The sequence below is a fragment of the Phallusia mammillata genome, chromosome 3, assembly GCF_965637545.1.
Source record: "Phallusia mammillata chromosome 3, kaPhaMamm4.hap1.1, whole genome shotgun sequence".
In the NCBI taxonomy this organism is placed as follows: Eukaryota; Metazoa; Chordata; class Ascidiacea; order Phlebobranchia; family Ascidiidae; genus Phallusia; species Phallusia mammillata.
The window spans coordinates 18,753,456-18,777,493 of NC_137254.1; the positions used below are offsets into that span (position 1 = coordinate 18,753,456).

The following is a 24,038-nucleotide window of genomic DNA, read 5'->3' on the forward strand; positions in this document are numbered from 1 at the left end:
AACGATCTATATCAAAGTCCTTTGATGATTTGGTTTTACGCTCTTGCATAAACAAGTTTAATCTAAGTACTTATTTATTCTGCATTTTTTAGTTTCTATTTAAAAGGATTAATAGCCTACTTACGTGAAGAAAATCGTAAGTTCCCTCGAGGTTAAAGCTGTCGAAGCTAAACACGAATTCTTGGGGACTATCGGAACTAAACTCCCATATACAAACTGAAGCTATGTCGTAGATTGCGGGATAGTTTGGTGACGAGATGGTGACAGGAAGACTGGTGATGGTGGTTACTCCACATCGACTTGCAATCACTAAGTCGTAATAAAACACAATTTTTAGCACACCTTCCTCAAACCAGAGTTGCAAGTCGGGTCGAGCATTTACATTAAGTGGGCTTTTAGTTTGTGCCAGAGTATACATTCAGTGCACATTCTAGCTATGCAGCTAGTTGCTGGACTTAACCTAGTGCACAATATTCCAAAATCGTCTTGTTTAGGTCAAACTTTTGGAAATAAAAAGGCCGGGCTTTAGACTTATACTTTAAGGTTCGAGCCCGCTCACAAAACTCAAGCTCCAACTATGGAAAATATCATGTTTTAGGGTGAGTGTTACTTCTTATTTGCCAGTAATGGTAGAGCCACTAAAACCATACCTCACGGGCTCACGGCTGCCGTAAGGTATAGTATAAGTAAATATTCAATCTTGTGTTGCAATCTATTGTGTTGCGTGACGTAACAATCGACTGCCATTTTTGTGTGATAACGCAAAGTGGTTTAGTTCGTATCGTTGCTTACTTCCGTAGAGCACGGTGCTGCATCCAGGGCCCTCGAGAGCGAAAAAATATGCTGGTGCAATTTAATTTCTAGGCCCCCTTTGAACACGAAGATTATGTCTAGAATAGTTTATAGTTTTTGCGCTGATAATCAAATATTTATTACGTTTATTCATCAATCGAAACAAACAGAAGCAGATTGGTAAATAGATAATTGACACTTAGACTGCACCAGGCGCAGAAAAATAGACAGAAACGTATTTGTTTACCTTTATTCCACATTACTATTTGATTAGTTCTAGAGCATCGGGTTTTAAATGAGAGCCTAAGGTCTCATAGTGGCACACAAAGCGGCTTATAAATTATTCGGCGATCAGCATCAACATTTATTTGTCAATTTTGAAAGAAATGCTTATTTGACCCTGTAAATTTTAACCTGATAATTATGGCCCCCACACATTCATGGGCCCCAGTGCAGCGCACCGGCTGCACCCCCTTCTTGTGAGGCCTGGCTGCATCAGTTGTATTGGAAAGCGTGTTTATCGTTTAAACCAGGGTTCACGAAACTACGGCCCGCGGGATTTCATCCGGCCCGCGACTACATTTTTTGTTTGTCAAATCGTATTGATAATGTAACTTTGTAACATAACAAAATACTACTTCTTGCTAAAGTTGTCCTGCCACAATATATATAAGTGATGTTACCTAGTTTTACAGGGTTATAACGCCCAGGATTGATCCAAAGTCATTTTCTTACGTCACAGACAACACTACAAGTGTTAATTGTGCGAAACAATTGCATTGTTTCACTTGTGACATAAATTACAATCATTGCGCGTAAGAATTTTACTTACGGTAAGATGAAACTTACTGTAAGATTTCTTGCCTCTAGCGGCGCAAACTGTTGTACGGGTGCCAGGAAGATCGTCCTGGCATTGCTATTGTCGCAACAATGACTTTGTGACGTAAAATCCATTGTGGTGCAATTACCTTGTGCGAGACCGCATGGTTTTAGTTTATTGTTGTCTGTGATGTGCTGAACGCATGAAAGTGAGTTGTAAAAGCTAACTAACGAATTTCTGCTTCTCTTCGTGAAAACAGAAAGTTTATTCCAAATGTGCAAAAGTTGTATCTAAGTGATTTGGACCTGTGAACTTTGCGCTGAGCATTGAATTATTGTGACCTGATTAATTTACTGTGGGAAAGATTCGGTCGGCATCGATCTGTGCGACGAAGTGACTTGGTTGCATTGCTGTACGCCGGTATGTTTTAATGTAGTGGCCTGTATCTTGGTGTGTTTTTATGTGTTTTACTGATTACGACTTATACGATATTTGCAGTGTGAAAACCGCAATCTGTGATTTCCAACTGGGAAGTCTAATGCCTGAACCGATCAAAGTTTGGTACGTTATTTGTTTCTCCCCTGTAAATGCGTTTTTCGCTGTTCCTCGTTCTGACTTTTTACTAGTGTTGTAATATTTGCAGAAAACCGCGTTTATTGCGCGCGTCATTCATCTTGGTCGAAATAAAATTCTGTTGCTCGCACTGGTAGCTTGTCCATTCGCTGCACTAAAGGTGCGACGCTACATCGTTTTCAAACTGATCAACGTGTCTTAACCAACAATGAATCCGGATGATGAAGTTATTGTTGCCGCTCACAGAAGTCTCATGGCTAAATATGTCAGAGCTGGAAGTCTGTTACTTAAACCTACTGACGCGCCTGCCGTTGAACAATTCCTTCCCGATGTCGAAAGAACTTTCAAAGAGTAATGTCACTGTGCGAAACAATGTCCGACGGGGACGTTGTCCCAGGTAGCCGCACAAGAAAGATAGATTATATTCGAGACAAGATCGAGTTCGACGAACGTTTGGAACAATGGCTGTGTGATGTGCGGCAAAAAACTCCAGTTTCCAATGCATCTCTACCGCCATTAGACGTAGACCAGGGGCGGGCAACATGCGGCCCGCGGGCCAGATCCGGCCCGCGACGGGATTTCGAGCGGCCCGCATACAGTTTCAGGTCTTACATGATAATGTGGCCCGCCAGCACAGTCTGCCGCAATCCCCCACTACTTGCTTACTGCGTCAGATTATAGTTGTAACGGACAGTAACGCTCCCCAATAGCAAAAAAACTTTCCCGCCGTTGTTACCATTGCACCATACCTCCATTGTTACGACATAACTGCCAACCGTGTGTGTGGCCTGCTTTCACGTTTTTTTTTTGTTTCCACACGTGTAGCCTAGTTAGTGTTTCAGCAGTACCTAAGTCTGTGGTATATGCATTAAATTTGCTGTGGTGAATAATTTTATGTTATGTTAGTTAGATTGTTTGGACCGTATTGCATTTGTGATGTTCTTGAATGTTCAAATTTGTTTTAAATCACTGGATAAATACGCGATTAATGTATCGATTCAGGAATCCGGCCCGCCAAGTACTTCATTTTCCCATATCAGGCCCACCGACTGGAGAAGTTGCCCGCCCCTGACGTAGACGATCAAAAGAGCATAGGCTCTACGACCAGTTCCGTGCGTAGTTTGAGGTTAAAAGAAAGTCAAGTTAAACTTCGGATTGCCCAAGTGACCTGGCGACAGGGCGAGGAACGCAAGCAAGAGGAGACGACTGGAAGGAAATTAAAACAGGAACTGGCGGACCGCGAGGCAAAAGCAAAGCAAGATTTGGCCGACCGCGAGGCAAAGGCAAAGCAAGATTTGGCCGACCGCGAGGCAAAAGCAAAGCAAGATTTGACCGAGTTTGCGGACCGCGAGGCAGAACTTGAGCGAGAGTTAGCAGACCGCGAATCGCAACGAAAGTTGGAACTTGCTGAAACTGAAGCTAGAGCTTGGGAGGAAGCGTCTGTAGTTGGATCCATTCGTGGTAAGCAACATCCCGGATTTTCTGGCTCGACAACAGTGCCTTTACCGAGTAGCCCACTGGACAGCCCTGATGTGCATACCTACATTGACTACAAAGCGCAACCGACAGCACTATGTAAGGATTATGCGCAAGACCAGCGATATACTGAACGCGACGCTTTCGTCTAGAAATACGTTAAAGAAGAAGCAATTCCGCCTTACCAATGCCGCGCACATGCGCCGACACAACTTACATTTGATTCCTATCAGGCGCCCCCCAAACCACTCGAAACTCGAGCGCCCCGTGCTAGCCACAACCGATACCTGGAAGTTGGTTGACGTTTTCTTCCGAAACCGATTGTAGAAAAGTTTAAAGGTGACCCCATGGACTATTGGAGCTTTATCAACCGTTACCAACTGCATATTGCGGATAAGGTTCAATCGTTCGACCTGAAGCTAATTTATTTGTTGCAACATTGCGAAGAGCTTGTATATGAACAATTGAAGTATCATTCTGCGTGTGAAAGCCCTCGAGAGGGTTACGAAATGGCCCGACGCGAACTATACGAAAGGTACGGGCAGCCCCATATAATAGCTCGACGCTGCGAGAATTTGCTACAGGATTACCCGAGACTAACTTCCAATGACCCAGCCGGTCTCGAGAAACTGGCCGTACTGCTCCGAAATTGCTGTGCTTCCCTAGAAAAAATGGTCGGTACGTCCATTGTAGACTCGGTGGGATTTATTTCCTCGATTGCTTACAAACTGCCACTTAAAATGCGGGGAAAATGGGTCTCTGAATCGTTGCGTGTTTAGGATAGAACAAATAATGTAGCGAGATTTGCTGACTTCGCAAAGTTTGTCATAGAGCAAAGCCGAGAAGCCAACTCGATTTTCGGAAAGTGCTTGTTTTCTTCTCCTGTGGAAAAAACTGACACAGCTGCACCCAGAAGACAGAAAGTATCTGCGTACAACGTAAACGTATCAGCTCCGGAGAGTGCCATCGCAGTTGATTTCTCACGTCTGTGCACACTTTGTAAAAGGCCTCATCGAATCGACGAGTGTATACAATTTAAACGTAAGTCGTACGAGGAGCGAAGAAAGTTTGCAAGAATGTGTTACAAATGTTTGTCTCCTGGGCATTCGGTACGCGACTGTAAAGCTGAGACTAACTGCGACGAGGAAGGTTGCGACAGTGCCTATCATCACACTTTACTTCACAACCCGAAGTGGATAAGCAAACCCAAAGATTCCGAGGAAGAGAGTAAGGGCAATGTGGGCGAATTTCACAATGACTGCATGAATTCCGTCATCAACAGAGAAAATGGTTTGGCACGGAGACCGTCCGCTTACCTGGATATACTTCCTGGTGAATACATACGCCTTGATTGACTCAGGTGCTAATAGGACATTTTGGGGCAAGAGCTGAAACTCCCTGACGTTGTATTGGTTGATAGGGTTCCCGCCAACCCTAGCCGGGTACCAGAAGCTAAAAGGCTGCAAAAGTACGAATATTTGCGTGGTGTCGACTTGCCACAAATAGAGGGTGGCGCTGTAACATTGCTGATTGGGAACGATAATGCGATCGCACACAGGTGCCTGGAGAGCCGCTTTGCGCCCAATCCACGCGAAACCCCAGATGCGGTTAGGACGCCGCTGGGATGGCTATTGAAGGGCCCTTCTCTGGAGACAGTGCCGGATTAACCATTAGGCAAAGTAGGCAAGTGCCTACAGGCCAGTCAAAAATCCAGGCCTGATAATTCAAAAAAAGTCAAAAATCCAGGGTGATATTCTAAATTTTTAGTTGGCAACCCTGATTTTCTACAGGCCAGCAGACCCTTAATCCAGCACTGTCTGGAGACACAAGCGCATGTGGAGGAAGAATCCAGCTTCTACTTGACGGCGTTTTCCCCAGATGTTGAAGCTGACTGTTTAGGAAATGTACTTATTAACGATGAAGGAAGCTCGTTCCCATCGCAAGAAGACGATATCGGCGATGTTGAATCTCTGATGCAATTGCTGCGCAGTCACGAGGAGGTTTCTAACTTTGGGATGAAATACTCGAGGGAGGATGTAGTCGCCTACGATATGATGACGTGACTAGTAGAACGCGTCAACGGGCATTATCAGCTGCCACTTCCGTGGAAGAATGACAGTGAGGTTCTCCCAGACAGCTGGCCAATGGCCAGTGGGCGCTTGGAAGGCCTAAAGAAGCGCCTGTTGCGGAATTCTGCGATGCGCGATAAGTACATCGAGAATATGACCACCCTGTTAGAAAAAGGTTATGCAGAACGAATTCCTGAAGACCAAGTTGGTACGAAGAATAGAGTATGGTACCTCCCATACCACCCAGTCGTCAACCCAAAGAAACCTGAAAAGGTCAGAATCGTTTTCGACTGTGCCGCGAAGTGCTTGGGTCAATCAATTAACGACAAGCTAATGAAGGGGCCCGACTTGGTAAACAACCTTGTTGGCGTTTTGGCGAGGTTCCGAAAGGATCGTGTTGCGGTTGTCGCGGACATAGAGGCCATGTTCCACCAGGTGTCGGTCGCTCCCCGTGATCGCGACGCTTTGAGGTTCTTATGGTGGCCAGGAGGGGACATGTCAAAGGTGGCTACTCCGCACCGGATGAATGTACATTTGTTCGGTGCCCGCTCTTCCCCCAGCTGCGCTACGTTCTGTTTACGTGAAACTGCAAGGGAGCACGGAAAGTTCTTCGACCCCAGAGTTGCTGATGCTGTGAGATACAACTTCTATGTCGACGATTGCCTCGCGACAGCCCCCTGCGACTCAAGCGCCATTAAGTTAGTGAAAGACTTGAAAAGCTTGCTCGCCTTGGGTGGATTCAAATTGACGAAGTGGGTTTCCACCAGCGACGCAGTCATGGAATCTGTTCCAGTCGAAGAAAGAGGCAAGGCATGCCAAAACGTATCTTAAGGGGATTGCGTGCAGCAACGTGTGTTGGGAATGAACTGGGACGTGAACGAAGATGAGTTTCAATTTAGCGTCGACCTGCCCCTCAAACCGCTGACCCGACGAGGTATGCTCTCGGTAACTAATTCCCTTTTTGACCCCCTGGGATTCGTGGCACCTGTCGTTCTGGAGGCCCGATTGATGTACCGCAATCTGTGCCAGAAGAAGTTGGACTGGGACGAGGAAGTTGGTGGAGCTGACTTGACAAAATGGAGAAAATGGTGCAGCAGCTTGGAACGTTTGCGCGCTGTCCGGATTCCACCATGTTTTAGGCCTAAAACAACGAACGAGATAACAGGCCAACAATTGCACTTCTTCGCTGATGCCTCTACAGTTGCAAGAGGATGTGTGTGTTACCTATGGACAACGATGGAAGACGGCAGTGCACACTGCAGTTTTGTAATGGGAAGGTCACTCTTGTCAGGTTCTGGAAAGCACACGATCCCTCGTTTGGAGTTGGAGGCGGCGCTGGATGCTGTCAAGCTTTCCAGGACAGTCAAGAAGGAACTGTGTATGGAAAACTGCCCTTGTGTTTTTTGGAGTGATTCTACTATTGTTCTTCACAGTCTCTTTGCATACAGCAAGGATATTTTCTCGAAACAGGCTTTCGCAAATTGAGAAATTTACGTGCGTACATGATTGGAGACACGTCCCCACCGCTTCGAACCCAGCAGACCAAGCCTCACGCGGCATGGCGGCCGACGCCTTCGTTGGGTCCAAATTGTGGCAAAACGGGCCAGACTTCCTGCGATTTCCCCCGGATCAGTGGCCCAAGGGATTTGCTAAACCCGAAGTACCAGGAGGAATCTACAGGAGCTTTGATTTAAAAGACACAACTGACGTGTTTCTTTCAATCAGCGACAGCTCACCGACCGATACACTGATCAACCACTTTTCGTCACTCTACCGACTTAAAATCGCCACTGGATGGCTCTTGCGCGTCCGAGAATATCTTCACAAAAGGACTAAAGGGGAAACCACTACGCTTTCTCGCTCGCCAATCACCGTTATTGAGCTACAGGACGCTGAAAAGGCACTTGTACAATACAACCAGCGGCAAGAATTCCCAAATTGGACTAAAGGAGACCTTTCCTCGCACCAAAATAAGACGTCTCAGATCTACAAGCTATATCCCATCATGGTAGACGGTGTGTTGCGAATAGGAGGAAGACTGGAAAACTGTTGCCTGGATTACGAAGCTAAACATCCCGCCATTATCCCACACCAATTTCACTTTACCGATCTGCTAATTGAACACTACCACAGCAAGAAAGCGGGACACTCAGGTGTCAACCATACAATGAACCTGTTATGTCAGCGCTACTGGGTTGTTAACGCGCGAGTTGCAATCCGTCGTGCCTTGAGAAAATGTCTACTTTGCCGACGACGTGATGCTAACCCAGGATCGCAGCAAATGGCCGATTTGCCGTCGGCCAGACTACAATTAAATGAGGCCCCTTTCACCCACACTGGGGTGGACTACTTTGGACCTTTCACAATTAAGATACGCCGAAGTGAAGTGAAACGCTATGGGTTCTTTTTTACGTGTATGACCAGTCGCGCAATCCACCTGGAAGTTTCCACCGACCTTTCGACAGATGCTTTCATTAACGCTATGCGACGCTTCATTGCACGTCGCGGACCAATCAAGCACATGTATTCAGATAACGGTACAAACTTTGTCGGAGCGGAACGAGTTCTCCGAGAGTCTGTCGATGAATGGAACCAACAGCAAATACACAACTACTTGAGACAAAAGGCGGTAACTTGGCACTTTAATCCTCCTAGTGCCAGTCATTTTGGAGGTGCTTGGGAAAGGATGATCAGATATGTCCGCCGCATATTGATGACGCTGCTTCCAGACAAACCACTCGACGATGATTTGCTACACACTTTATTCCTTGAGGTTGAAGATATTGTGAACTCGAGGCCCTTGACTCAAGTTCAATTAGAAGTAGGAGAGGAATTACCACTTACTCCTAACCATTTGCTGAAGCTAAAACCAACGGTCGGTTTGCCGCCAGTAAATACTTCGAGGACCGACTGCTACGCGAGACGCCGGTTTCGTGCTGTTCAGTACCTTGCTGACGAGTTCTGGCGTCGTTGGATGCAAGAATACCCTCGGACGGTCATCGCCAGACAGAAGTGGCATGAACGTAAAAAGAATTTTGCCGTCAACGACATTGTGCTGTTGGTAGACGATTCGACCCCGAGGGGGCGCTGGCCTATGGGCCGAGTTCTTAACATATTCCACGACAAAAACGGAATCGTCCGAATCGTTGAAGTGAAGACTTCCAGCGGAGTTCTGAAGAGACCTGTTGCAAAGCTGTGCGTTATCGTTCCTGCCGAGACTGAGGGCAACGAAGAAGAAACAGAGCCAGAAAATTCGGACTGCCATGGACGTTTGTTTCGCGTGCGCCGGAGCCTAATGAGGCGCAAATCTTTTAATTGTTGTAAAAAATTGTAAACACATAACTGTAGCGTTTCCCATTTTGGTGGGGGAGGATGTAAGATTTCTTGCCTCTAGCGGCGCAAACTGTTGTACGGGTGTCGCAACAATGACTCTGTGACGTAAAATCCATTGTGGTGCAATTACCTTGTGCGAGACCGCATGGTTTTAGTTTATTGTTGTCTGTGATGTGCTGAACGCATGAAAGTGAGTTGTAAAAGCTAACTAACGAATTTCTGCTTCTCTTTGTGAAAACAGAAAGTTTATTCCAAATGTGCAAAAGTTGTATCTAAGTGATTTGGACCTGTGAACTTTGCGCTGAGCATTGAATTATTGTGACCTGATTAATTTACTGTGGGAAAGATTCGGTCGGCATCGATCTGTGCGACGAAGTGACTTGGTTGCATTGCTGTACGCCGGTATGTTTTAATGTGGTGGCCTGTATCTTGGTGTGTTTTTATGTGTTTTACTGATTACGACTTATACGATATTTACAGTGTGAAAACCGCAATCTGTGATTTCCAACTGGGAAGTCTAATGCCTGGACCGATCAAAGTTTGGTACGTTATTTGTTTCTCCCCTGTAAATGCGTTTTTCGCTGTTCCTCGTTCTGACTTTTTACTAGTGTTGTAATATTTGCAGAAAACCGCGTTTATTGCGCGCGTCATTCATCTTGGTCGAAATGAAATTCTGTTGCTCGCACTGGTAGCTTTTCCACGCGCTGCACTAAAGGTGCGACGCTACACTTACAATATAATTAAACAGTCGCATTACCAAATTTTAAATGGGATTGTAGAAAGACCATATCTTGGCGACCTTATAAAAATCTCCTCGCGGGGTACGGTTGGAATGACCGTGATAGGGAATGTAAAGTATATCGGCCAGCGAGAACCAATATTAAACTTATCCGGCCCGCAGTAAAAAAAGTTTGGTGACCTCTGGTGTAAACAATTGTTATTAGTGAGTCAATTTCAATATGTGTTATGACTCCTAAATGTTACCTGAAGAGTGAAAAACAACTGATGTTGATTTTACTGCAATGACCTAAAATGTTATTCTGCATTGCAGCAATTGTCCTATACCAGGCGTGGCCAACACGTCGACCGATCGATCGTCTGCTTTTGACTGGCGATCTTCACTAAATTATCCACTACTAATCAAAAGCGTATTATTTAAAAAAACAAATAAAATAAAATAAAACAGCAGTTCTGACTTTTTGACACAAGGCACAATTATACAATCAGACAATAAGTATGTAAATGTCACTTTCTTTGTTGCGTAACAATTGTAATTTTGACACCAAATTATGTCGTAACACCTATACTGTTTGTCGTCACAACTTTGGGTGTTTGCGTTAACGAAGCAATTGCAACTGATTGGGGAGATTTGAAAGTTGGAAAAAGCGACGTTTTTTGTTGCAAGAACTATAGGTAATGCTTAACAATAAAACTTAGACTATAAATATGTGGTAATTGTCAATCAATAATCATGAAGAAATGTGAGTTATTGCTTTGTGTTAGTGGTAGCCTAAATTACTACTGATCAGTCGATCGTGCAAAATTAAGAAAATTTTTGTCGATCTTAGCGATTAACAAGTTGGCCACCCCCGTCCTATACATTTACACAGGTTTTGAAGTTGCATTTCGTTTACGCGGTATTCCTTTTTTTTCCTTACGTAAAGCGTGACTTGTCAGGTCGCCCAACATAGCATTATAAAAACTGTTTGTGACACCATAAAGGCGCATTGTGGTGATATATTATATTGTATGTTTAGGTAGGTACCAGTGCCGTGTTTATTTGATTGTAAGCCGCCCTCGATTATAAGCTACACAAACGGCAGGTAAAACACAATATAAGCCCTGGTTACAATCGAGTAAATACGGTAATTGCTGCGAGTTGAACACCAGTGCTATTTACTCCCTCCGGTTACCACAACAGTTGCTAAGATTTGTTCTGTATTTCTGCATTTAAAGTGCAGTGTGTTAATGTCATAGTTTATGTTATGCAGAAGCCGCTTTTAATCGTTTCTATTGTCACTTAGCGTTTTCTTTGTTTTACATGCAAAGAATTCACCTAATAAGATCTGCAAAAACACCTATCTGTGTGGAGTGCCTATGAAAGCCTTTCTCTTTCGTGTGACGCTCCGCGCTTATAACCGGGGCGCGTTCATGGTACGTTGCAGTGTTTTTTTTTAAACAAAAAACAGATATTTGTTTCTATTAGTTCAGGTCACATAAAACCGATATCCGGAGAATAAAATTTAAGTAAATTCAGTTAAACCTACAGGTGAAGTAGTCAAACAGCTATATAAATAGCATTAAAATGAAAGGCAACTTACATATATAGCCGATATATAAATAAATAGCCGTAAATCTGTTTGGAAACTGCTTTTTGACGGGTAGACTTTTATGTGACACTAAATCTGACAGCAGTTGTTAGTAATAGAAGCTAGAAAACTTCTGTTTTTATGGCCAACCTAAAGAGTGCGATTTTATAGTTTATATATAGTACAAATTTGTACTCTGATCGGCTCTCTGTGTACCAACGCGACGAGGTAGTAATAAGTTCGTTTTTCGAGAACGGTTTGCTTGTGATATAGGCATAATTACTTAACTTGCGCGACGTGGTCAATTTGACACATTAGAACAGGAACGTAAACTTGACCCTTTGCAGCAGTACATTTGGGACGCATAAAAGCTGTCTATAACACACGATACCAAGGCCGCAGGATATTGCCAAGGAGTGGTTTATGGCAGTGATCTTCAACCTTTTTTGGTGTTTGGTGAACCCTTAAAGTTGTTAAGACGCATGCACCCTGTTTTGTCTCGACGTACATTAACAGTCAGCCGCATTTTTGATCAAAAACTTTTAACGTAAGTTGACGTCAATCCGAACTCTGCGCAAACGTCTTTTGACGCAGATATACGTCAACCGCACTAAAAGTGTTACACATCGACAAATTTAAAAAAAATACATTTACATCAGAGGTTCATTTATACATCAGTTGAAACCTACATCTTTTTTCTAATATTCTGAAAGGCAAATATTAATGGTTCATTAAAAGTTTGTGAAGAACCCTTGTATACCTTTTCGTACTGGTGCACCCCATGCACCGTGCACACCGGTTGAAGAGCACTGGTTTATGGCACATTTTTGATAATGTTTAATTAAAACAAACAACTTACTAGGTTGGACTCTGTAGGCAACCACATAGTCAGTTTCATTTGTCTTGCAATCGAAGAAAATGCTTGTAGAGGTGTACGATACCACGGGACCAGAAGAGTCACCACCTTCTAGACGCCCAATGTATGAACCGTTTGTGCCTATTCCTGCATAAGCCTGATAAAAAAAATCGATACAAATCACAATTTAGAAAAATCCAACCTATATTTGAATTTACTTTTCTTTTAAAATCGTCATTTACCTCGCAGTAGTCTTTTTCTGCAAGTCCTCCGCTACGAATTTGGCCATTCCAGGTGTGGTGAAATTAAAACCTTTCTGATATATGTTGCCCGTCATTCCAGGTGTGGTGAAATTAAAACCTTTCTGATATATGTTGCATGCCGCTGGTAAATGAGTCTCCCAATAATCCCGTGATGAAGTTGTAATGGGCAGGTTAATACACTGCAGTGCACCTGAAAACAAACAAGAAGTTAACTTTTTTATACTTACAACATTGGCAACATGACAAATAGCATCGCGAAGAACAATTTTTTTACAAGTACGAAGTTTTTAACATTTGAATTTTAAGTCTATCTTCCGTTCCTCAAGTATTCAAAATGCTATGTTGAAAACTGGGCAAAAACAAACAAACACAGTTACTGTAGCGTCGCACCTTCAGTGCAGCGCCTGGACAAGCTACCAGTGCGAGCAACAGAATTTTATTTCGACCAAGATGAATGACGCGCGCAATAAACGCGGTTTTCTGCAAACATAACAACACTAGTAAAAGTCAGAACGAGGAACAACGACAAACGCATTCACAGGAGAGAAACAAAATAACGTACCAAACTTTGATCGGTCCAGGCATTAGACTTCCCAGTTGGAAATCACAGATTACGGTTTTCACACTGTAAATATCGTAAGTCGTAATCAGTAAAACACATTAAAACACACCAAGATACAGGCCACTACATTAAAACATACCGGCGTACAGCAATGCAACCAAGTCACTTCGTCGCACAGATCGATGCAGGCCGAATCTTGCCCACAGTAAATTAATCGGGTCACAATAATCCAATGCTCAGCGCAAAGTTCACAGGTCCAATTCACTTAGGTACAACTTTTTCACATTTGCAATAAACTTTCTGTTTCAAATAGAATCAGAAATACGTTACTTAGCTATCACAACTCACTTTCATGCGTTCAGCACATCACAGACACTAATAAACTAATAACCATGCGGTCTCGCAGAAGGTAATCGCACCACAATGGATTTTACGTCACAAAGTAATTGTTGCGACAATAGCAATACCAGGACGATCTCCCTGGCACCCGTACATAACAGTTTGCGCCGCTAGAGGCAAGAAATCTTACATCCTCCCCCACCAAAATGGGAAACGCTACAGTTAATGCGTTTACAATTTTTTACAACAATTAATAGATTTGCGCCTCATTAGGCTCCGGCGCATGCGAAACAAACGTCCATGACAGTCCGAATTTTCTACATCCTTGGATCTGTTTCTTCTTCGTCGCCCTCAGTCTCGGCAGGAACGATAACGCACAGCTTTGCAACAGGTCTCTTCAGAACTCCGCTGGAAGTCTTTACTTCAACGCTTCGGACGATTCCGTTTTTGTCGTGGAATATGTTAAGAACTCGGCCCATAGGCCAGCGCCCCCTCGGGGTCGAATCGTCTACCAACAGCACAATGTCGTTGACGGCAAAATTCTTTTTACGTTCATGCCACTTCTGTCTGGCGATGACCGTCCGAGGGTATTCTTGCATCCAACGACGCCAGAACTCGTCAGCAAGGTACTGAACAGCACGAAACCGGCGTCTCGCGTAGCAGTCGGTCTTCGAAGTATTCACTGGCGGCAAACCGACCGTTGGTTTTAGCTTCAGCAAATGGTTAGGAGTAAGTGGTAATTCCTCTCCTACTTCTAATTGAACTTGAGTCAAGGGCCTCGAGTTCACAATATCTTCAACCTCAAGGAATAAAGTGTGTAGCAAATCATCGTCGAGTGGTTTGTCTGGAAGCAGCGTCATCAATATGCGGCGGACAGATCTGACCATCCTTTCCCAAGCACCTCCAAAATGACTGGCACTAGGAGGATTAAAGTGCCAAGTTACCGCCTTTTGTCTCAAGTAGTTGTGTATTTGCTGTTGGTTCCATTCATCGACAGACTCTCGGAGAACTCGTTCCGCTCCGACAAAGTTTGTCCCGTTATCTGAATACATGTGCTTGATTGGTCCGCGACGTGCAATGAAGCGTCGCATAGCGTTAATGAAAGCATCTGTCGAAAGGTCGGGGGAAACTTCCAGGTGGATTGCGCGACTGGTCATACACGTAAAAAGGCACCCATAGCGTTTCACTTCACTTCGGCGCATCTTAATTGTGAAAGGTCCAAAGTAGTCCACCCCAGTGTGGGTGAAAGGGGCCTCATTTAATTGTAGTCTGGCCGACGGCAGATCGGCCATTTGCTGCGATCCTGGGTTGGCATCACGTCGTCGGCAAAGTAGACATTTTCTCAAGGCACGACGGATTGCAACTCGCGCGTTAACAACCCAGTAGCGCTGACATAACAGGTTCATTGTATGGTTGACACCTGAGTGTCCCGCTTTCTTGCTGTGGTAGTGTTCAATTAGCAGAGCGGTGAAGTGAGATTGGTGTGGTATAATGGCGGGATGTTTAGCTTCGTAATCCAGGCAACAGTTTTCCAGTCTTCCTCCTATTCGCAACACGCCGTCTACCATGATGGGATTTAGCTTGTAGATCTGAGACGTCTTATTTTGGTGCGAGGGAAGGTCTCCTTTAGTCCAATTTGGGAATTCTTGCCGCTGGTTGTATTGTACAAGTGCCTTTTCAGCGTCCTGTAGCTCAATAACGGTGATTGGCGAGCGAGAAAGCGTAGCGGTTTCCCCTTTAGTCTTTTTGTGAAGATATTCTCGGACGCGCAAGAGCCATCCAGTGGCGATTTTAAGACGGTAGAGCGACGAAAAGTGGTTGATCAGCTTATCGGTCGGTGAGCTGTCGCTGATTGAAAGAAACACGTCAGTTGTTTCTTTTAAATCAAAGCTGCTGTAGATTCCTTCCGGTACTTCGGGTTTAGCAAATCCCTTGGGCCACTGATCCGGGGGAAATCGCAGGAAGTCTGGCCCGTTTTGCCATAATTTCGACCCAACGAAGGCGTCGGCCGCCATGCCGCGTGAGGCTTGGTCTGCTGGGTTCGAAGCGGTAGGGACGTGTCTCCAATCACGTACGCACGTAAATTTCTCAATTTGCGAAAGCCTGTTTCGAGAAAATACCGGAAAGTTCTTGCTGTCTGCAAAGAGACTGTGAAGAACAATAGTAGAATCACTCCAAAAAACACAAGGGCAGTTTTCCATACACAGCTCCTTCTTGACTGTCCTGGAAAGCTTGACAGCATCCAGCGCCGCCTCCAACTCCAAACGAGGGATCGTGTGTTTTCCAGAACCAGACAAGAGCGACCTTCCCATTACAAAACTGCAGTGTGCACTGCCGTCTTCCATCGTTGTCCGTAGGTAGCACACACATCCTCTTGCAACTGTAGAGGCATCAGCGAAGAAGTGCAATTGTTGGCCTGTTATATCATTCGTTGTTTTAGGCCTAAAACATCGGGGAATCCGGACAGCGCGCAAACGTTCCAAGCTGCCGCACCATTTTCTCCATTTTGTCAAGTCAGCTCCACCAACTTCCTCGTCCCAGTCCAACTTCTTCTGGCACAGATTGCGGTACATCAATCGGGCCTCCAGAACGACAGGTGCCACGAATCCCAGGGGGTCAAAAAGGGAATTAGTTACCGAGAGCATACCTCGTCGGGTCAGCGGTTTAGCGGGCAGGTCGACGCTAAATTGAAACTCATCTTCGTTCACGTCCCAGTTTATTCCCAACACACGTTGCTGCACGCAATCCCCTAAAGAAACGTTTTGGCATGCCTTGCCTCTTTCTTCGACTGGAACAGATTCCATGACTGCGTCGCTGGTGGAAACCCACTTCGTCAATTTGATTCCACCCAAGGCCAGCAAGCTTTTCAAGTCTTTCACTAACTTAATGGCGCTTGAGTCGCAAGGGGCTGTCGCGAGGCAATCGTCGACATAGAAGTTGTATCTCACAGCATCAGCAACTCTGGGGTCGAAGAACTTTCCGTGCTCCCTTGCAGTTTCACGTAAACAAAACGTAGCACAGCTGGGGGAAGAGCGGGCACCGAACAAATGTACATTCATCCGGTGCGGAGTAGCCACCTTTGACATGTCTCCTCCTGGCCACCATAAGAACCTTAAAGCGTCGCGATCACGGGGAGCGACCGATACCTGGTGGAACATGGCCTCTATGTCCGCGACAACTGCAACACGATCCTTTCGGAACCTCGCCAAAACGCCAACAAGGTTGTTTACCAAGTCGGGTCCCTTCATTAGCTTGTCGTTAATTGATTGACCCGAGCACTTCGCGGCACAGTCGAAAACGATTCTGACCTTTTCAGGTTTCTTTGGGTTGACGACTGGGTGGTGTGGGAGATACCATACTCTATTCTTCGTACCAATTTGGTCTTCAGGAATTCGTTCTGCATAACCCTTTTCTAACAGGGTGGTCATATTCTCGATGTACTTATCGCGCATCGCGGAATTCCGCAACAGGCGCTTCTTTAGGCCTTCCAAGCGCCCACTGGCCATTGGCAAGCTGTCTGGGAGAACCTCACTGTCATTCTTCCACGGAAGTGGCAGCTGATAATGCCCGTTGACGCGTTCTACCAGTCGCGTCATCATATCGTAGGCGACTACATCCTCCCTCGAGTATTTCATCCCAAAATTAGAAACCTCCTCGTGACTGCGCAGCCATTGCATCAGAGATTCAACATCGCCGATATCGTCTTCTAGCGATGGGAACGAGCTTCCTTCATCGTTAATAAGTACGTTTCCTAAACAGTCAGCTTCAACATCGGAGGAAAACGCCGTCAAGTAGAAGCTGGATTCTTCCTCCACATGCGCTTGTGTCTCCAGAGAAGGGCCCTTCAGTAGCCATCCCAGCGGCGTCCTAACCGCATCTGGGGTTTCGCGTGGATTGGGCGCAAAGCGGCTCTCCAGGCACCTGTGTGCGATCGCATTGTCGTTCCCAATCAGCAATGTTACAGCGCCACCCTCTATTTGTGGCAAGTCGACACCGCGCAAATATTCGTACTTTTGCAGCCTTTTAGCTTCTGGTACCCGGCTAGGGTTTGCGGGGATCCTATTAACCAATACAACATCAGGGAGTTTCAGCTCTTGTCCCCCCTTTAGCCGGTGAAACCAATAGTGACACAGAAGTAGTGTCAACGGCTACAGGCTGATCCGTGGTTAATGTGTTTAGCTTAAAGTGCACGCCATTCGCAGTTGTTTTAACGCCCAATTTCTCTGCCAACTGACGTTCGCAAAATGTCATATTAGAACCTGAGTCAATCAAGGCGTATGTATTCACCAGCTTGTGTCCACATCGTACTTGAACAGGAAGTATATCCAGGTAAGCGGACGGTCTCCGTGCCAAACCATTTTCTCTGTTGATGACGGAATTCATGCAGTCATTGTGAAATTCGCCCACATTGCCGTTTCTCTCTTCCTCGGAATCTGTGGGTTTGCTCATCCACTTCGGGTTGTGAAGTAAAGTGTGATGATAGGCACTGTCGCAACCTTTCTCGTCGCAGTTAGTCTCAGCTTTACAATCGCGTACCGAATGCCCAGGAGACAAACATTTGTAACACAGCCCTTTGATTCTTGCAAACTTTCTTCGCTCCTCGTACGATTTACGTTTAAATTGTATACACTCGTCGATTCGATGAGGCCTTTTACAAAGTGTGCACAGACGTGAGAAATCAGCTGCTGCGGCACTCTCCGGAGCTGATATGTTTACGTTGTACGCAAATACTTTCTGTCTTCTGGGTGCAGCTGTGTCAGTCTTTTCCACAGGAGAAGAAAACAAGCACTTTCCAAAAACCGAATTGGCTTCTCGGCTTTGCTCTATGACAAACTTTGCGAAGTCAGCAAATCTCGCCACATTATTTGTTCTATCCTGAACACGCAACGATTCAGAGACCCATTTTTCCCGCATCTTAAGTGGCAGTTTGTAAGCAATCGAGGAAATAAATCCCACCGAGTCTACAATGGACGTACCAACCATTTTTTCCAGGGAAGCACAGCAATTTCGGAGCAGTACGGCCAGTTTCTCGAGACCGGCTGGGTCATTTGAAGTTAGTCGCGGGACATCCTGTAGCAAATTCTCGCAGCGCCGAGCTATTATATGGGGCTGCCCGTACCTTTCGTATAATTCGCGTCGGGCCATTTCGTAACCCTCTCGAGGGCTTTCACACGCAGAATGGTGCTTTAATTGTTCGTATACACGCTCTTCGCAATGTTGCAACAAATAAATTAGCTTCAGGTCGAACGATTCAACCTTATCCGCAATATGCAGTTGGTAACGGTTGATAAAGCTCCAATAGTCCATGGGGTCACCTTTAAACTTTTCTACAATCGGTTTCGGGAGAAAACGTTCACCAACCTCCAGGTATCGGTTGTGGCTAGCACGGGGCGCTTGAGTTTCGAGTGGTTTGGGGGGCGCCTGATGGGAATCAAATTTAAGTTGTGTCGGCTCATGTGCGCGGCATTGGTAAGGCGGAATTGCTTCTTCTTTAACGTATTTCTGGACGAAAGTGTCGCGTACAGTATATCGCTGGTCTTGCGCATAATTCTTACAAAGTGCTGTCGGTTGCGCTTTATAGTCAATGTAGGTATGCACAGGGCTGTCCAGTGGGCTACTCGGCAAAGGCACTGTTGTCGAGCCAGAAAATCCAGGATGTTGCTTACCACAAATGGATTCAACTACAGACGCATCCTCCCAAGCTCTAGCTTCAGTTTCAGCAAGTTCCAACTTTCGTTGCGACTCTCGGTCTGCTAACTCTCGCTCAAGTTCTGCCTCGCGGTCCGCAAACTCGGCCAAATCTTGCTTTGCCTTTGCCTCGCGGTCGGCCAAATCTTGCTTTGCTTTTGCCTCGCGGTCCGCCAGTTCCTGTTTTAATTTCCTTCTAGCCGCCTCCTCTTGCTTGCGTTCCTCGTCCTGTCGCCGGGTCACTTGGGCAATCCGAAGTTTAACTTGACTTTCTTTTAACCTCAAACTACGCATGGAGCTGGTCGTAGAGCCTATACTCTTTTGATCGTCTACGATAAAGGGACTGTCCACTAATGGCGGTAGAGATGCGTTGGAAACTGGAGTTTTTTGCCGCACATCACACAGCCATTGTTCCATACGCTCGTCGAACTCGATCTTGTCTCGAATATAATCTATCTTTCTTGTGCGGCTACCTGGGACAATGTCCCCGTCGGACATTGTTTCGCACAGTGACATTACTCTTTGAAAGTCCTTTTCGACTTCGGGAAGGAATTGTTCAACGGCAGGCGCGTCAGTAGGTTTAAGTAACATACTTTCAGCTCTGACATATTTAGCCATGAGACTTCTGTGAGCGGCAACAATAACTTCATCATCCGGATCCATTTGTTGGTTAAGACACGTTGATCAGTTTGAAAACGATGTAGCGTCGCACCTTCAGTGCAGCGCCTGGACAAGCTACCAGTGCGAGCAACAGAATTTTATTTCGACCAAGATGAATGACGCGCGCAATAAACGCGGTTTTCTGCAAACATAACAACACTAGTAAAAGTCAGAACGAGGAACAACGACAAACGCATTCACAGGAGAGAAACAAAATAACGTACCAAACTTTGATCGGTCCAGGCATTAGACTTCCCAGTTGGAAATCACAGATTACGGTTTTCACACTCTAAATATCGTAAGTCGTAATCAGTAAAACACATACCGGCGTACAGCAATGCAACCAAGTCACTTCGTCGCACAGATCGATGCAGGCCGAATCTTGCCCACAGTAAATTAATCGGGTCACAATAATCCAATGCTCAGCGCAAAGTTCACAGGTCCAATTCACTTAGGTACAACTTTTTCACATTTGCAATAAACTTTCTGTTTCAAATAGAATCAGAAATACGTTACTTAGCTATCACAACTCACTTTCATGCGTTCAGCACATCACAGACACTAATAAACTAATAACCATGCGGTCTCGCAGAAGGTAATCGCACCACAATGGATTTTACGTCACAAAGTAATTGTTGCGACAATAGCAATACCAGGACGATCTCCCTGGCACCCGTACATAACAGTTTGCGCCGCTAGAGGCAAGAAATCTTACAGTTACCTTCGTGTACCAATGAACACATTATCAAAAACAGGAAACGTGTCCAATCAATTAGTCTCATGTTTCCAACATTTAGTGATATTTCCCTATTTTACTTAGATTTCTGATGGATCTGCTTAAAGATGCGTTGCACTGCGTACTGTGATAAATATGACTACACTAAAGCATACACGATCCCAAGCAGCTCCCGATGCGATAAAACGGATGTCGGCGGGAGCTATGACTCACGCATAGCTGGCCGAAACGGATGACAGGTGTGTACGCTCTGTTATAGGTATTCAATAATCGGATGCCTAAATAGGTTATGTGGGCATTTTTCTGCACTGGTGTAAATTGTATAGAGTTTCAATGCGTTACGTCACGGGCCACTAAATTGCGACGGCTAAATGATTTGGACTAAGATTAAAACAACAGCTAACAGACTTAAGAAAAATGCATCTTTTCTGGGTTTATCTGGACATGATACACAAAGGGTTGGAAAAAAGGTTTGGGCCTATAGATAAGACTATACCTCAAAATCGAATTGTTTGTTCTATGGCATTCCCTGCTTGCGTTTCATTAACCTAAAAAGAGAAAGCAATGGAACACTTTGCTTGCATTAAGTACAAAATGCCGTCCACACTGTCACACCTTATTGCCAATTTTAAAACTTTGTCCATCACTAAGGCAGGCAATGCTAACGACATTGGCTCTTCAACTTTGTAGCAATTTCGGTAATCACCAAAATATGGTGTACCACATTACCGTTTTTGAATACGCCCACAGGCATAGTTTGCAAATTCGCCAAAATTTAACACGCCGCAACTACGGCATCTATGTGGCCACTTACCATAGGTGTGACAAGCAATATGTTGATCAAACCAAGGCCAAGCTCTCCACACGGTGGAATACCCATCGCGCAACTCGGCAAACAACGACCGAGCTGCCCTACTGCGCCACTATGCGGATAACCAAAATGCGACACTGAAGCGCAAACCGCCAATCCACCTGTGTTTTATGTCGTTTTTGTACAAATGCTTCCTGACAATCTTTTAGAAATTTATGAGGTTTTTTAGCTTAACAAAATCAAGGCCGAAATTGACATTCAAAAAATGATCCTTTTGGCCCACAAAGCAGTTTGGGATTGAGACCCCTGTTTTAGACCATTGAGCACTTAATTTTTGAGAAAAAAGTACAGTAAACAAACACACACATTTTGGTCCTAAATGTATTTAACAAATAAAATACAAGAACGGTTCTCAACCTTCCTTCGAGTTCATGATTGTTATTTAGTATCTAAACTAGAAACCATAGGCGCCGAGTTTTACAAAAAATGCAAGGTGGCGGACTTAAATTATGACATCACTTCAACCAGAAAATAGAATGCAACGTTCGTCAAATTCTGAAAAAAAATTGAAATAATATTGATTCGAAACACTTTGCTTTAACGTTATTATTGGTTTAGCAACGTTTGGAAATGTTTCGTCAAGTTGTTGCTCTCGTATCACCTAAAATAACCATTAACAACAGTACAATTGCATTGTACACAATAATGGCCATACGTTCAATGCCAACCATTGTGTGTTTGACGCCATAAACAAAGCACTAACCACAACAGGTTGCAGTTTCGGCACGTTTTGTTGCATTTTTGTCAGTACGCTTGTTTAAAAGAAAAATTGGTCTAAATTTTACTATGTTTCGTACGATACTGCTACAAACAAATCAAAATATCCACGGTGGCCGCCACCGTGCTTTACAAACCCTAGGTGGCGGCGCCACTCCGCCACCGCCCACTCGGCGCCTATGCTAGAAACTATACAGGTAGGGTCTTGATTATTGCGTTTTATTGCGTAAAAAGACTACATTTACAATACATAATCAGTAATTACCAAGCCAGCACCTGCCATTTTGTGCTACATTTTTGCGATAATGTCACTATTCAGTATTCACTAATTATAATAGTCAACTAAACTAACATTGTTCCAATAAATTTTTGGACATTAAGAAGTCAATTTTAATATATACCCCGAAATTGTATCCTTGGGATCACCACAAGGTGGAAAATGTGACCAAGGGGTTACGGCACCAGAAAGGTTGGGAACCGCTGGTCTAGATTAAAAAATGAAACATCCAACAATATATCTAAACATAAAATAATCCAATTTAACGGAACATAATAGCCAAACAACAACACATAACTTATGAAGTTTTTTTTTAACATAAATTGGTCTATATTAGATGTTAAAGAAGCTTATTGCTTCCTTATCATTACTATATTTTTTTCTGTTACATTTATAACCAGGGTTGCCATCGATATGGGGCCGAAAAAGGACAGCCGAAAAAATACGTTTCCATACGAAACAAAATAAACGTTTTTGAACAAGTCTTTGCATTTATACGAGCCATGACTTATCACATGCAAAATGTTTGTGCAAGAAACTATCTGTTCCAGCAATTCCTTGTTCGCAAAGAAATACTGAGTGCACTTAAGGACAGCTCAGGTCTAAGTTTACCTTTACTTGCAGCAGGATTTGACTTGTAATTGTTGAAAATAAGACAAAATGAGGACAAATCTTAGAAATAAGAAAGGTGTGACAACCCTGGTTATAACATTATAACGTTAAGAGTTTTGTGGTAATCTGGGTAGAATGTTTGTAGGGTAGAACGTTTTATACTCAGTGGTGGGATTCACAATTTTTGTAAGCCGGTTCTATCACAAAAGTCATATTTTTATCCGGTTCTGTTTTTTATCCGGAAGCCCATTGAAAGTAACCAGTAATGCTAACCGGTTCGCTGATCTCATAAAATATCGTGAGACGGTTCTATAGAACAGCAGGTGCGAACCGGCTGAATCCCACCACTGCTTGTACTGTTTATATGTTCTTTGCACACGTTAAAAATAACTATCTAGATTTTAAAGCCATCATCTAAATCCCAAGTTTTTAAAATCAATTTGTCATGCAAATATTTTTTGTTTTTTCGACCAAACATTTCCGTTTAGCGGCTAAGTATAGACCTGGCTCAACGCATTATCAGCCAAACAAAGCACAACAGTGAGCTACACATCCCTTATGACGTCACGAACAGAGTTAACCATTATCACGCAAAGTTGTCTTAAAATTATTATTGTAAAACGCTACGCAACGAAAGGGCGAACGCTTGTGATATATGTTTAAGGTTAAGATTTGATTCGATTTCAATCAAGACAGTCAATGAATGCCAATTACCATTCTATTGCCACTGTGTACACAAATAATATAAAAGTGCCGATAATCAGTCGTGGTCTTATCCATTCATCAGAAGATTCTAAAAGCAAAACAGCATGTGAGATATGTGAAGACCCAAGACAGTTAACGCTTAAGGTTGTACTCAGCTTGATTTGCCTTCAGTGTCACTACATTTAATGTTTATTACTTAAGAAAGACACCTACGTGGTTCTTTCCATATGTATGTGGTAAACTATGTGGAAATATGGCAACTAACAATACCAAAGACTAACCTTTCGAAAATCCACCTTTACATTCTGAACCACAATAATTGCTTGCACCGTTTGAATGGCGATGTTCTCGGGCTTCAAAAGAGCTTGCACACAAGCCTC

At 44.3% G+C, this 24,038-nt stretch overlaps 1 protein-coding gene and 1 long non-coding RNA gene across 11 annotated transcripts; both read right to left on the reverse strand.

The window, feature by feature from the left end:
• Nucleotides 1–241: 241 nt before the first annotated feature.
• LOC145220291 (uncharacterized) lies at nucleotides 242–24,038 on the reverse strand. Of its 10 annotated transcripts, none has more exons than XR_013858081.1 (7): nucleotides 23,940–24,038; nucleotides 23,668–23,746; nucleotides 22,466–22,582; nucleotides 20,973–21,842; nucleotides 12,471–12,681; nucleotides 12,232–12,385; nucleotides 242–309 (listed from the first exon to the last, which is right to left on the reverse strand). It is a non-coding gene; the product is annotated as an uncharacterized LOC145220291 (long non-coding RNA). The 10 variants fall into 10 exon arrangements; XR_013858083.1 differs by having other exon boundaries at nucleotides 20,973–21,024; nucleotides 21,291–21,842; nucleotides 22,466–23,746; XR_013858082.1 differs by having other exon boundaries at nucleotides 20,973–21,024; nucleotides 22,466–23,746.
• Nucleotides 12,912–19,743, reverse strand: LOC145218096 (uncharacterized). Its single transcript, XM_080085491.1, has 3 exons — nucleotides 17,701–19,743; nucleotides 13,054–17,495; nucleotides 12,912–12,971 (listed from the first exon to the last, which is right to left on the reverse strand). The coding sequence occupies exons 1-2, from the start codon at nucleotides 19,741–19,743 to the stop codon at nucleotides 13,710–13,712; spliced, it is 5,829 nt and encodes a 1,942-aa protein (XP_079941617.1). The 3' UTR covers nucleotides 12,912–12,971; nucleotides 13,054–13,709.

Excerpts from the sequence above, each read along its gene's own strand:
- LOC145218096 (XM_080085491.1), bottom strand. The coding sequence starts at position 19,743 with ATGGATCCGGATGATGAAGTTATTGTTGCCGCTCACAGAAGTCTCATG. Across the intron at positions 17,496-17,700 it reads TGGATATACTTCCTGTTCAA|GGGGGACAAGAGCTGAAACT; the intron begins GTACGATGTGGA and ends CACCGGCTAAAG.